Here is a 13,228-nt window from a genome sequence, read left to right on the forward strand (position 1 = left end):
CTCGGACGCCGTAGATCCACGTGTATACACGTTAAGAGTTAATCTCTCTTAGATTTAAAAAATAATGTTTTTTTGTAAAATTTTATTGATTCTTAGAGATTGTAACTAATGACGCACCAGTCCCAAACTAAAGCATGTGTTATTCAGTTTAAGGACAGAGGGTTTAAGAGAGAGTATAGCTTGTGAAATCATCGGTCAAAACTGTCTACCTTCACGTTCCTTTTTTTCAATAATAGATAATATATTTGAATCACCCTTTTTATCCTTTCTCTTATATATGATCGGCTACATTTTGATCGATGGTTTGTTCTGAATAAGCCCTTTTTGAAATTTAATTATAATTTAAAAGTCAATCTTCTTGCAACTTTGATTCTTCTTATATATAATTATAATTTGTTTAAACCAAATGATCAAATACCATGCATCCTCTCTCCCTTAATTCCAGAAATTCCCGAAAACCCTGTATCGTACGAAAAAGATACGGCGACGAATTGGCGGTCGCGCGCGGCGACAGAGGCACTCGTCGCGTTTGCTCGCACTCGCATCCCCTCGAGTGACGCACCCGTGTGTGTGTATGCACGCACGGTCGCCCTCGCTCGAGCTGTTACTTTTCATTATGCACAATGCGGATAGACGTGGACATTTTATTTATCATAGGAATACGCGTGCGCTCGGGTCCACCATTCACCGGTGTCCCTTTCTGGCTCCCTCTGCTCCTCTCCTCCTCCCCCTCCTGAAAGGGGAGCCGTCCCTCTTTTATCCAGCTCGCAGCCTCCCAACGGTCCACAGGAAGGACAAGACAATGCGCACGCGACGCACAACGGCGCGGAACCGTTCTCTCCACGTTTTCATTCCCCGCTTTTTCCAAGGGGTGTCTGTCGCAAGGGAGAGGGTCCAACATATTCGGAAAGATTGGGTCTCGAACGAAGGGAAACCGCATTGTCTCGCGATGCACACCGATAACTGTGTAATCAACACATCAATGTATCTGATGACTTGTATGGCATCATCGATTTGTAATCCCCGATTTGTAAACATGGATTAACGCGCGATAACGAACACTTTCAACCAGATTCATCAAGATCATGTTTTTATACAGGGTGTTTTCGAAGTAAGTACAAAAAATTGAAGGGAATATTCCGTGGTTTATTTTAGGAAGAAAATATATGCTATAAATATATATGCCCTAAACTGTTTCGTTTTCAAAATACGGAGTGTCAAAGACGTACGTCTCTGGTGGATCTAAAAATGTTTCATCGATACTGGAAAATAGTTCTTAACACCACATGTACGCATACCAAATTTGAATAAAAAATATCTTTAAATGTTTTCCAGATTTTCGAAATTTTCATATTTTTTTCGCAACTTTGTATTTTTAAAACGAAGCAGTTTAGGGCATATGTTTATAGGACCTTTTCTTTCTAAAATAAGCTATGAAATAATATGTAATTTTCCCTCAATTTTTTGTACTCACTTAGAAACCACTCTGTATATTATTTCACATTTATCATACACTTATTCATGTATTATTTTACTTACAAACTTTTCGCATTACTCATATACTTTCTCATATATCATTAAAAAGTGCGAGTACACATCTGGTACACAAAAATTCTTTCCCGCCGCGAGCAATGCCCGAGGAAGACACCGCCGTCGTGAACGTTACATGGATAATGCTGTCCGCCGGAATGATAATGCCGGTGAACCAGCCAACAAAATGAAAGAAAATTAGTGCGGAGGTCGCGGAAGAGGACTGCATTTATTTCCCAGAAGCGTAGTTTCTCGTTTCGCGATCTACGGTGAACGTGGAAGAGCCATCTCGTTCGCCCTTTATATTTTCCGTCATCCTGCCTTTAGAATCTATCATCCGGAGAAAGTTGATTCTATCTCTCTTCTGAAAGTTTATTTCCCGGACTCTGTCACGAAATATTGTGTCGCTTTCGCGTCCGATTGGTTCTCTTGTTGCGCTTACTTCATGAGTGGCTGTCATGGCATATTTTGACAGTTGTGTGGTTAGGTAATAGTGTAATAGTAACAGTAAAATATTAAAAATAAATAGCGCGCGCGTAACGCGCGTCCGTGATGTCTAGTTTATTAAAATTTTACAGAGAAATTAAATTTTCCCTTATTTTTTGCCATTATTTTTATAAACTTTACATATTATATGTAGATAGACATATATAAGATATAAAAATATATGCTAATAAAATTTGTGAAATTAATGCGAAGAGAAGCATAGATATATTATATTATTACCTACTTAAGAATAATCTGTTATCAGTTTAACCCTAGCTCGCCATACTACGGACCAGTAGACCGCTGAACGTTTTTCTGTTTTCACATAATAACATAATTTTCTAGTTTCCTTATAATAAGTTCAGTTTAAATTCAAATCATTTTCTTGACCTGATATTGTCATAAACATCTGATTCAGAGTCTTTATTTCCAATTTCTACATTACAAGCTTAAAAATATTAATTAGAATAAAAATGACAATGCGACAAAGTCGAGCGGTCTCATGGACCAGAGTGTGACGAATTAAGGACTCGAAAATAAGTGTGGCTAGCTAGGGTTGATATTTGATAAGTATATTAGCCCTGTAAAAAACTCGAAAAATAAAGATTGATTATTTCTTGGAGCCTTTCCTGTTTAATTCTGCTTTCAATGGTACTCTATCACGTCGCACAATTTCGAGAAGATTGAGATTAAATTCATAAAAGAGAATTACTTCGACTTAACAGATTATTTTAAATTACAAAATTACACAATTTGAAAAAAACTTTTGTTGAATTATGTTATTGTCAAACATAAGAGACCAAAAAATGTAAAACAATGTATAATGACATATAAAATAATACCGATGTATTTATATAATAAAATGATAAGATACATCAATGATGCATGCGTATGATAAATTATATATTATATAATAAAATCATGTATTATCTGCACATACATGATTATACAATACAATTAAAATTAATCATCTGTCCTGTGCAAATTTCACAATATTGTAAATTATCCTAGTTTAGTCAAAATGTCGAATTTAATATGTTATTACCGTGCGATGTGACGCATCTATTTATATCGGATATTCAAAAAACTGCACCTCCGATTTCGATGAAACTTTGTAAAAAGCTTTATTTCGGCTAAACTAAATAATTACCACACTTTATTACCATTTTTTTTACTATTTTATCTTAAAAAATGGCTTTTTTGTAGGAGTCGCCAAAATTCGTTTTAAGGGCTTTCATTTTAATCCAAAATAAAACTTTGTAAACAAACTTTTTTCATCGAAATCGGAGGTGGACCATTTTCGGAACTTTATCCATTTATGCTAGCTAAACGTGTTGCACTTAACACGGGAATTCCGTCGGGACACAATGGAAATACATCATACCGTTTTGTTACGGCAATATGAGAAATTGCAGCCAGTTTGTTTATTGCGAAAGACGGTTTTTGTTTCCTCCGTATATATTAACTCCATGCTCTCTTACATCTCTTCCTTCTTCCACAGTGTGTTGGATACTATTCGAGCATTCTGAGTTCTCGTATGATAGCGAGCGTTTAAACCGTTTTAAAATTAACCTCCGAGCGTTTATGAGTACAATCGTAGATAGAAAATTACGTGCTGTAACAACGTACCTAACAATTTTTACTGTACATACACTGCTATACAATTTGCTTTTATTTATATTTTCGTCCTTCTCATAGGCTACATTAAAATCGTATAAAATGAGAAAAAGTACTATAAATCAAAAGCTGAATTCAAAGCAATAATAAAACATTGCTTCAAAAAGAGGAAAAACTAGCCATCGCAAAACACGTTATGGATTCCATCATTTGAGAGACTATGTTAAAAAGAAATGCAAATGTTTAAATAAAGAAATATATGAGTACACAATTTTAATAACAATATAGAAAGAGTTATACAAATATTGAAACATTGTCAATTACAAACATTTACAAATTATAAGCATTTATAAATTTTATTCAATAAGTTAAATATAGATAATCACAAGTAGATAGGGATATGTTATTTTCGGTTGGGCTGCTTCATTGTAGCCTAAATAATATTTGTGCGAATTTTTATATTTCTTGCACTCAAACTGTGCCGATGATTTGTCGATCTTGAAATACAATATTATTCATTGAAATAGTAATATACTTTCAATATACGTTTAATTTATCTACTTAAATCGATAATCGATTTAACTTTCTGATGCTAATAAGCATCCATTTAAAATCACTATAAAGAATTTATTATGAAAAATATAATTCTAGTCAAGAAAGACGCTCGTCATAGATTAGAGAGAGGTTTAGGTTCAAACCCTGACTGGGATGATATTTTTCGCTTATAAATTCTTTATAATAATTAAAAATGGATGCTTATCAAAAAGTTAAGTCGATTTAAGTACGTTAAATATATACTGTTCCAATAAATAAATATGTTTCAAGACCATCAAACAATCAGCGCGCAATTTGAGTGAAAAAAGTATAAAAATTTAAACAAATGTTTTTTTTTATTAAACTACAATGAACCAGTCCAATTAAAGATAATATTTACTTGTAAGAATCACTTATCAATCAATGTTTCATTTGCTATCAATGTAAATGTAGATTCGTGCCAGAGTTCATCTGGCAAAAAAATAAATTGTATCCAAAAATATAGAGTCATATTCAAGAAAGACAGAGATGTAAGTGGCAAAAATGGTTGATATTATTCAAAAGAAAATACGAGAAAGAGAAGATAAAATTTCAAATTTCTCGCTTGAGTGCGGAAGAGGATTATCCTTAAGCATCAACGAGCAAACTCAACCATCGTTATTGTTTGATAAAGAACAGATTTCCGAGTTACCCAAGTAATTTCAAAGTTTTGCCGCAAATTCTGATCCGTCACAAATTTATAATGTTGACATTGAATCGTTAGAAAAAAAGGATAAAACGTTATTTCAGAAGCCTGCAAGTTTTTCAAGTTAATTATAAATAACTATTTGTGAAGAATATAATGAGAGTGAAAAAAAGATCAACATTCTAAACATTACTAAAAGTGTAAAGTGTCTTTAAATATTCCCAGCTTTAATAAAAGTAATAAAGACTAATTAATCTATTTAATGTTCATTTTTGCCTCGTTTAATCGAAATTTGCAAAAAGCTACAAGGTTCCATTGAGGCATATTCTGACCGAATTCAGCCAATGCATCTTTGAAGATCAGAACTTAATCTATATATATATGTAAATGTAATTTATTTCAAAAACCAGTAAAAGAAGTTCGGAAGTCAGTAGTCGAAAATGAAGACTATATGTTATCAATACTTATAATGTACATTGAAATTAATCCACAAATATCAGGACGTGAAATATCTAGAGAATGTGGTGTTTCGAAATTTTCACTCAATCGCATTTTATAAACTCGGAATTTTCACAAATTTCGACGTTTTGGACGCAAATTAGATCCTGCAGATGAAATATGACGGATAAATTACTGTCAATATTACTTAAGTTGAAAAGGATGAAAATTCAAATTTTACGGGCAGACGAGGAAATATTTACTAACAATAAGTGAGACGTTTAATCATAACGAGCATATTTGGATTATACAAAATCCACATCTACGACGAGAACTCAAACAGTCAAATTAGATACAGTGTTAATGTCTTTTTTTTGCAACTGAATAATCTTATTTCTTTGCACATTAACTTAAACGGGCAAAGATACCGATACTTTTTAGAATTTTGACATATCTTCTTGAATTGACTTATCAATTCTTTTACATGATTCGAAAATTCTCTTATTCGCCAAAGAAATAAAGTACTTGCAGCAAGAGAGTCTACGGCACGTAATTCCCCAATCGCAATAAGATATTTAAGTGAAAAATTCCTTAATAATTTAGTTGGTGGATACGAGAATACATTGGTCATCACGATCATCGGGTTTGACTTTTTTCTTTGCAGATTTAAGAAAAAAAATAGGGTGTATTCACGCCCAGCCGCAATATTCAAGAAAAAATAGTGAAATGTCAAAAACATCCAAAATAACCAAAAGGCAAATAAACAATAAAGTAAAAAACTGTTATCAAAACTCTAAAATAAAAAAGTATCTGGAAGGCATATGTAGCATGTATATTACTATACGTTATTAATATTTCGCTACGTATAAATAGTTACATGAGATGTTGGCATGTAAGACGAAGTAAGAAAAACGCGACTGTTAACGCCCTCGTCGGGAGGCCCAGAGGCCTACGTTCCCGGCTGAATATTTCACACGAACTCACCTCTCGCCTGGAATTATTGGTGGTCGGTGTGCGTCTTCCCCTGGCAAAGCCGGCGTCCATGGACCTGGTGTTCAAGGAAGCCTGCTCCTTCGGGTCGATGACCGGCGGGACACGATGGGGTGGCACCCTCGGCCTGTACTCCACGGTCCGGCTGCTGCTGTGACTCTTGGACTTCGGTGGCGTCATCACGGCGCTCTGGCCAACGTCCGAGCAGCTTTCCTCGTCAGCTTCCTCGACGGGCGAGGGCGGCAACGGCGGGAACTCCATCACGTCGACACTCACCTGCCAAAGTACAGTCCAACTGCAGTTCAGAAGCGAAGAACGGTTCATGAAGGTAGTACCGAAATCGAGAGGAAACCTTGTCAATTTTATTCAGCAAATGGACTCGTTCCACACGGAAACGCACCTTCTCATAATGTAATCGTGCAACGTTCGGACTTTATTCTATTCCCGAAAAAGAAAACGAGTTTACGCGAGGTCGGTCTATCTTTGAATCTAAGTATCTAGTATTTGGTGAATGAGATCACATTTAGCATCAAAAAATGACAACAAATTACTCTCGCTCTTGTGCTAAAGAAGTTCATTTTTTTAAATTGTTCAACAGTATTATTGCCTGGCAGCGTTTCTTACTTTCTACTAAATGTTCAACATGTAGATGATAACTGACATATCGTTTTTATTTAGTAACACAGTTGCTTTCAAATTAAACTTTTCATCTAGGAATGTATACCTAAAATGATGATTTATAAGTGAATATCATCAATATCATATTGATCCAATTTTAAATAATCATTTGTTTCAGCTCATGCTTATCTTTTTAACATGTTTTACGAACAATCGTATGTTACGATTTTATGTTAAATAATAGCATAAGAGTATATTTAATAATTAATCAATCCAATCATATAAAGTTTTGGATCTTAAGACAATAATATGTGAGCAATCGACTGTATACTTTTGCGTGACCAATGACCATATTCATAGAAATACTATAACTGCATAACATCTCCATGCGGAAAGTTTCCAAATTGAAAAATTTAATCTCGCACAGTTTTTGTAAACATCAGAGTGAAAATGTGTGAAATAATTCGCTGTTTTCACATCACATGATAGGAACAAGCAAATCGCTTGCTCTAACAATCTCGAAAATCGCTTCTATCTCCGATAGAATTGATTTTTCAAACGATGTTCATTCAGCATTTTTCACCCAACCTACTGGCCACTACTATCTACTCTACAAGTCTTGAACCTTTTTTTCATAACGTCCTGTATACGTCTCGACGAACAATATTGCGAGATACATATGGTCGAGATTTAATTTCAGATTGACACGAGAAGCTTCTAAAGAGCTGGCGGATGCAAATTTTCAATGTAAACTAGCTTGACTCAGAACCTGTTAATCGATGAAGGACCCTCGATGAAGATATAGTATGAATGGCCATTCACCTCGATGACTATTCAGCGAGTCTGTTAGATATTTTCACTGAAGCAATGGATCAACAGGAGGTAGTTCACGGCTCTGTTTTCGAGGGATGCTTTCAACAGATCGAAGACAACGGTAACCAATTGATTGTGTTTGTTACTTTTTTATATTTTTAATTGTAACGTGGACATATCTCGACCAATTACTATAGCGATTTATGTGCCCGCACTACGTTCAACGACCATAACTTTACGAAAACTAAAATGTTAGGTAATTAATTAAAATATTTCCAGTGAGAACTGAGCGCACAAGTCAAAGATACTAAATAGATACGTGGTCTAACATTGAATGATACACGTTATGTGATAAAAAATTAAAATCTCTTGCTGGAGTTAATTACGTGGGAATAATCGGTAAAAACGGATTCGCGTGCGGGAACCGGGCCGGACGCGCGGCGGTTCTCTCAGTACCTCCACATTTCATGACGAAAAATGCGGTCGTAGCGCGGCATCGCTAATGGAATCCTATATTATAGAGGTAATACTACCAATTTATAGACGGGAGCGGCCCGCTCCGGTCTCAGCTGCATGCTCGGCGCCTTTTCACCATCGCGGCGCGCGCCCACCACGCGCCCGTGTATCTCCTCCCTTGCATTTTTCACGACGCAAATGCACCACGGCGATCCCATACCGTAAAGGCAAGATTCTCTATTTCCGCTTCGTTTTTACGCGTCGGCATTTTAAGCGACGCGCGGCGCGTGCAAGGTAAACGCGTGGTCGACTCGCGTCACCGACATATTCGTGAAAATATTCGAGTTACGCGACCGAGTCGCGGAACTCCCCTGGATTCCACTCCTACCTGGAATTCCGGGTTCTTCGAGTCCTCCAGAATGGCGTCGATCACGTTCTCGATCTGCTTCTGATCGTTCTTATGGTTCTCGATACCATTCTGGCGCAGCCGCCTGCCGGACGAGTAGACGACGTCGCTGGCGCCGTTGAGTTTCCTCCGATCCGCGAAGTCCGCGTCCGAGCTGGCCTTGGACGTCTCGGAGTCGGAGCTGTATTGCTGCTGCTGCTGCCTGCCGCGCGTCTTGCCGTCGTAAGGGCTACCGTCGATCGTCACGGGTTTTCGGCCGTCGTGGCCCAGCGGGAATTCGCTCTCGAAGCTATTTCGCTTCGAGCTCTGCTTCAGGTCGCCGTTCCGCCAGCGTTTGCTCTCGCAGAAAGACTCGCTGTTCTTCACGTTCTCGATCTCCTTGATCGCGTCGCTCACCTTCTCCAGCTGTCGACGATTCTCCTTGAGCGCTTTCTTCACGATCTGATCCTCTATCAGCAAGTTCACCGGGATCTTAGAGGCCAGTCGCTCGTCGCTCACCGCGCTCGCAAGTTTCTTCTTCGTTGTCGTCTCGGCGAGCGCGCTGTTCGCCGACGATCTGCCAATGTCCAGATCCGCTAAGTCAGGCGCCGTTGGGATACCGTTGCAGTCTCTCGATCGGTCCAGACGGAGACCCATCTGATCGTTCTCGATCGGCGACGGCGGTAGCCGAGGTAGTTCGATGTTGTCGTGCTCCTTGTCCTTGTCCGAGATGTCGGACGCCTCCTCTTCTTCCACGGTGATCTCCAACTGGGCCCGATTGCTGGCGTCGTTGTTGATCGCCGGCATCGACACGACCCGGATAAGGTCCGGCGGCGGCACCGGGATCGCAAATTCCGCCGGCGGCTCGTCCAGACCCTCCAGCTTACCCTCCTTCAGCAAGCTCTTGATGTTGTCGAAGGTACTCGAATATCGCTTCACATCCGACAATCGGCTCCCTTCCTCGCCGTTCTCAAAGGACAGACTCTTGGTCTTGGTCGGCGTCTTCGGCAAAACTTTGCGCTCCTTCTTGCGGCCGCGTCGTATGACGTAGGTGCCGTTTTTCGTAAGCTCCTGCGGCCGTATCTGATCTAGATCGTTCGTGGACGAGTCCGAGTACGGTGAGATCAGGTCGTCGTCGGTCGTCGACAGTCGCTGATCCTGCCAGTCGTCAAAATCGCGCAGCTTGGATGCGGAACCTACACCTGGAACATAATCAACCGTATCTCGTCCTGCTTTTCCTCTTTCCTACCTCCTGCTGCTCATTTTGCAAACCGGCAGATAGAATAAAATACAACAAATAAAGATAAAACTTGATAATTCATATTGTCTGAATTTGTTTAAAACTCAGACGGAAAAATAATTTTATTTATATTTTTATTGATATTTTTATCTCGAGTTTGGTGGGTTCAACAGCGATTTGCTAATTCTTATAAAATATTGTAAGTGCGTGAAAATTGAGGGAACATAAATTTTCTTCCAAAAGACGGATTCCTTTAATCATATAATATGCAATGTGTGCAAGTCAAAACCAACAACTCAAAAAAATAGCTTTTTGCAAACGCAAGGAAGAGAATAATCATTTTCCGTAGTTTTTTTTTTTATAAGAAATACAATTCCACTCTCGTCAAAATATTTTATTATAATGCAATTTCGAAAAATTACAAATAAAATCGTAAGAAAAATCTATTATAAAATATTTTACCGGTCTCCTAAATTTGAAGTCAATTTCTGTAAGAATTTTTTACAATATTTAATGATAGAGATAATGTAACATTGTGTATATACATGTATATATACACATACAGTGTCTATAAAGTCTGTCCCCACCCCTTATATTTTGGCTCTAAATAGTGAAAAGCCGCGAAATACGTGGGGAGCAGGCAACCCAACCCCTTTAAATGAGTAGCTCCTCGAAATGATCGAACACGTATTTCGCAGTTTTTCATAATTTTGAACCGTTTCCGAAATATAGGAGATGGGGACAAACTTTGTAGACACTCTGTATATGTATATACAGGGTGTCTGGTAATAAGTGTCACACCTACAGAGGGTAGGTAAAGCGGATTTTAAATTAAATAGAAAAGTTCTGCACCGTTTTTCAATTATGACAATAAATAATGAGTTATTATCATAATTGCAAAATGGTGCAGGAAAGGCACTTACTTGACACATCACTGCTCTTTCGTCGTCTCCTGCCAACAACCTTGGTGCTGCCGGGCGCGTATAGAGGATCGTCCTCCAGAGAGACCTCCCACGCGATGGAGTGTCTCTTGCTGATGGGCGGCGGTGGTGGCAGTAGTTCCTCCAGGGAGTCGTCGGAAAAGCGCTCCTCCTCGGATTGCGTCCTAAAGTCGGCCGAGTTTCGCGCGGAGAAGTCGGAATTACGTGTGGAGAACAGGTCGGAGTAGTGCTCCTCGGAACAACGGTCGGACGTGGGCGCTGAGAAGCGCTCGCTCGAGTCCGCGCGCGGCAGCGCGAACGAAACGAAATCGAGATTGCGTATAGAAAACGGCTCGGAGGTCGGCACGGAAACGTGATCGTTCGAGCTCGCGCTCGCCACCGCGATCGAGAAGTCCGAGTGGAAGCGCTCGTTCGACGTGGAGTTGGCGCGCGAGAAGTCCGACGAGTCGCAGTTGGCCCGCATGGAGAACCGCTCGACGCTGACCGAGCTGGAACGCGGTATCGACGACCGACTCTCAGACTCGGAATTTCTCGAGAACCGGCCCTCGCTCGAGTCCGAGTCGTTGCGACTGCGTCGCGTCGACTCCTTGTCCGATCGGTTCATCAGCAGACGGTCCTCCACGCTGCTCGACTTCATAATCTCGTTCTGCTGGCGTTGCGGCTTCCTCGGGTGGTGGCCGGCGCGATCGGGGCTGCTCTGCCGCTGGCGACCGTTACTTTTGTCCTCCAGGCAGTCCTCCGAGGAACGGCGACGCACTTCCCGGTGCTTCTCCACCGCGCTCGGATTCGTACGCGGCGGAATCCAGTTGAAAGACACCTTGCCATCGTACGGCAAACTGGCGAATTTGCTGGGCGGACTGGGTGGTTGGGCCAACCGCAACGATTCCACAGTTCCGTTCTCCCAGCCGTACGGCCGCTGGTGGCGAGTTTTCGGCTATCGAAATTTAACAAGTCACGACAGGCTGCCCCGAAAATCCACGGAAATATTTTTGAAATCGAATCTCTCACGTTAAGATTCCGTTTAAGTAAAACGTGCAGAAAATTAAGTGAGATACAGAAGTCCTTTATTTATTGAGATGCATAATTACTGCGAAGCGAACTTAATTTCTTAGGCCGGTATTCATAGTCGGATCTTATATTTAAGATCGTCTTAAGTCTGGTCAAAGACAGTCTTAAGATTTCGTTCAGCCAATCAAATGGAAGTATTAGCAACTTAAGACATTATACTTAAGACAGTCTTGAAATAAGATCTGACTGTGAATACCGGCCTTAAAGTCTTTAACGAAGTAATTTACTCACACTTATAAGCGAGCAATAAGAATTCCTTATTTAAAAGGTAAGCGTAAAAGCCATTTGTCTTTTTAATCGCTCATAATTGCGAAACTATCGACGCTTCGACGTTTTCATCGTGACAATCTCAGGTTCAAATTGCCTCAAGAGTTAAAGAAACCTGGGACCTGGGACACTCTCTACTAAATACATCACAATTCGCCCGTGATAAAACGATTGAGGCGTCTTTTATACGATTCTACCTGTAAAGTACGAACCTCGATGGAATCACGGGGGAATCTTCAATAGCTCGTAGATCGGAGCTTCGCTCGAATCGGGCTTATCAAGCGCGGTAGTTTCGACTTTACGCGGTCGACTCGTAAACCGGTATCGTTACGACGAACGCCGACGAGAAAGTCGCGAGATTACGAGCGCCCGGGCGCCAATCTATGTTACGTACTACGTTGCGATCCGCCTTGTTGTAAGCAAGCCGAGTTTACCGGCGGCCATCGAAGGGGAGAAAAACGAAAGAAGAGAGAAAACGAAAAGATACTCACGAGAGTAGTCTGTGTAGTAACCGCGTTCCCGTGACGCATGCTATCCTCCACGGCGACCATCCACTGCTGCCGGCCGCTGACGTTATTTCGTCGCTCTGAAGCCTGGCCCACGACATTCCTCTTTGACGAGTTTCCTGGCGAAACCCTGGCCGACAAACGAAGCGAAAATGAATGGGATTAAGACGCGGATATATCGAATCTAGTTGAATTTAGCGCCCTGTGTCAGTTTTCATCTCATTTTACCGCCCTCAATAGGATTTGCAAACAGGTACGGCGTACGTGTGTTATAAAATAGACGATGATGAATATGTTTCCGATACTTCTGACACGTAATAGGATGAACATCGTAAAATATTGGGGTGAATTTGATCAGTTTGTTAAGTGTTAAAACGTTGATGAAATATTGATACGACTGATATTTTTAACATTATTTTTTCAATACCGCTACATATCATTTTAACAACATATTTGTTTTAAGATAAAAAAAAGTTTTTTCTTAATTTACAGTTAAACGCAAGAAAGTGTTTTAACTACATAATTACTATACGTGTATAAGTAGAATTAAATAGAAAGTATATAAAAAATTCTTGCAAAAAATTTTGATGTTATAGAAAGTAATTGATAAATAAAACAACGAAAAAAGAAATAAAAAAAGTAAGTTAAAGAAAA

At 39.7% G+C, this 13,228-nt stretch overlaps 1 protein-coding gene across 4 annotated transcripts in view; it reads right to left on the minus strand.

Moving 5' to 3' along the window:
- LOC143908434 (uncharacterized) overlaps positions 1-13,228 on the minus strand; it is a 279,285-nt gene that overhangs the window by 56,231 nt on the left and 209,826 nt on the right. For all 4 annotated transcript variants that reach the window (XM_077426096.1, XM_077426097.1, XM_077426098.1 and 1 more), the window contains 4 exons: positions 12,560-12,704; positions 10,716-11,667; positions 8,556-9,754; positions 6,275-6,556 (listed from right to left, as the gene is read on the minus strand). In XM_077426096.1, coding sequence (XP_077282222.1) covers positions 6,275-6,556; positions 8,556-9,754; positions 10,716-11,667; positions 12,560-12,704 — 2,578 coding nt within the window. The remainder of the gene's footprint in view (positions 1-6,274; positions 6,557-8,555; positions 9,755-10,715; positions 11,668-12,559; positions 12,705-13,228) is intronic.

The sequence above is a fragment of the Temnothorax americanus genome, unplaced genomic scaffold (genome assembly GCF_048541705.1).
Source record: "Temnothorax americanus isolate GAGA-0224 unplaced genomic scaffold, ASM4854170v1 Scaffold95, whole genome shotgun sequence".
NCBI classification, from domain to species: Eukaryota; Metazoa; Arthropoda; class Insecta; order Hymenoptera; family Formicidae; genus Temnothorax; species Temnothorax americanus.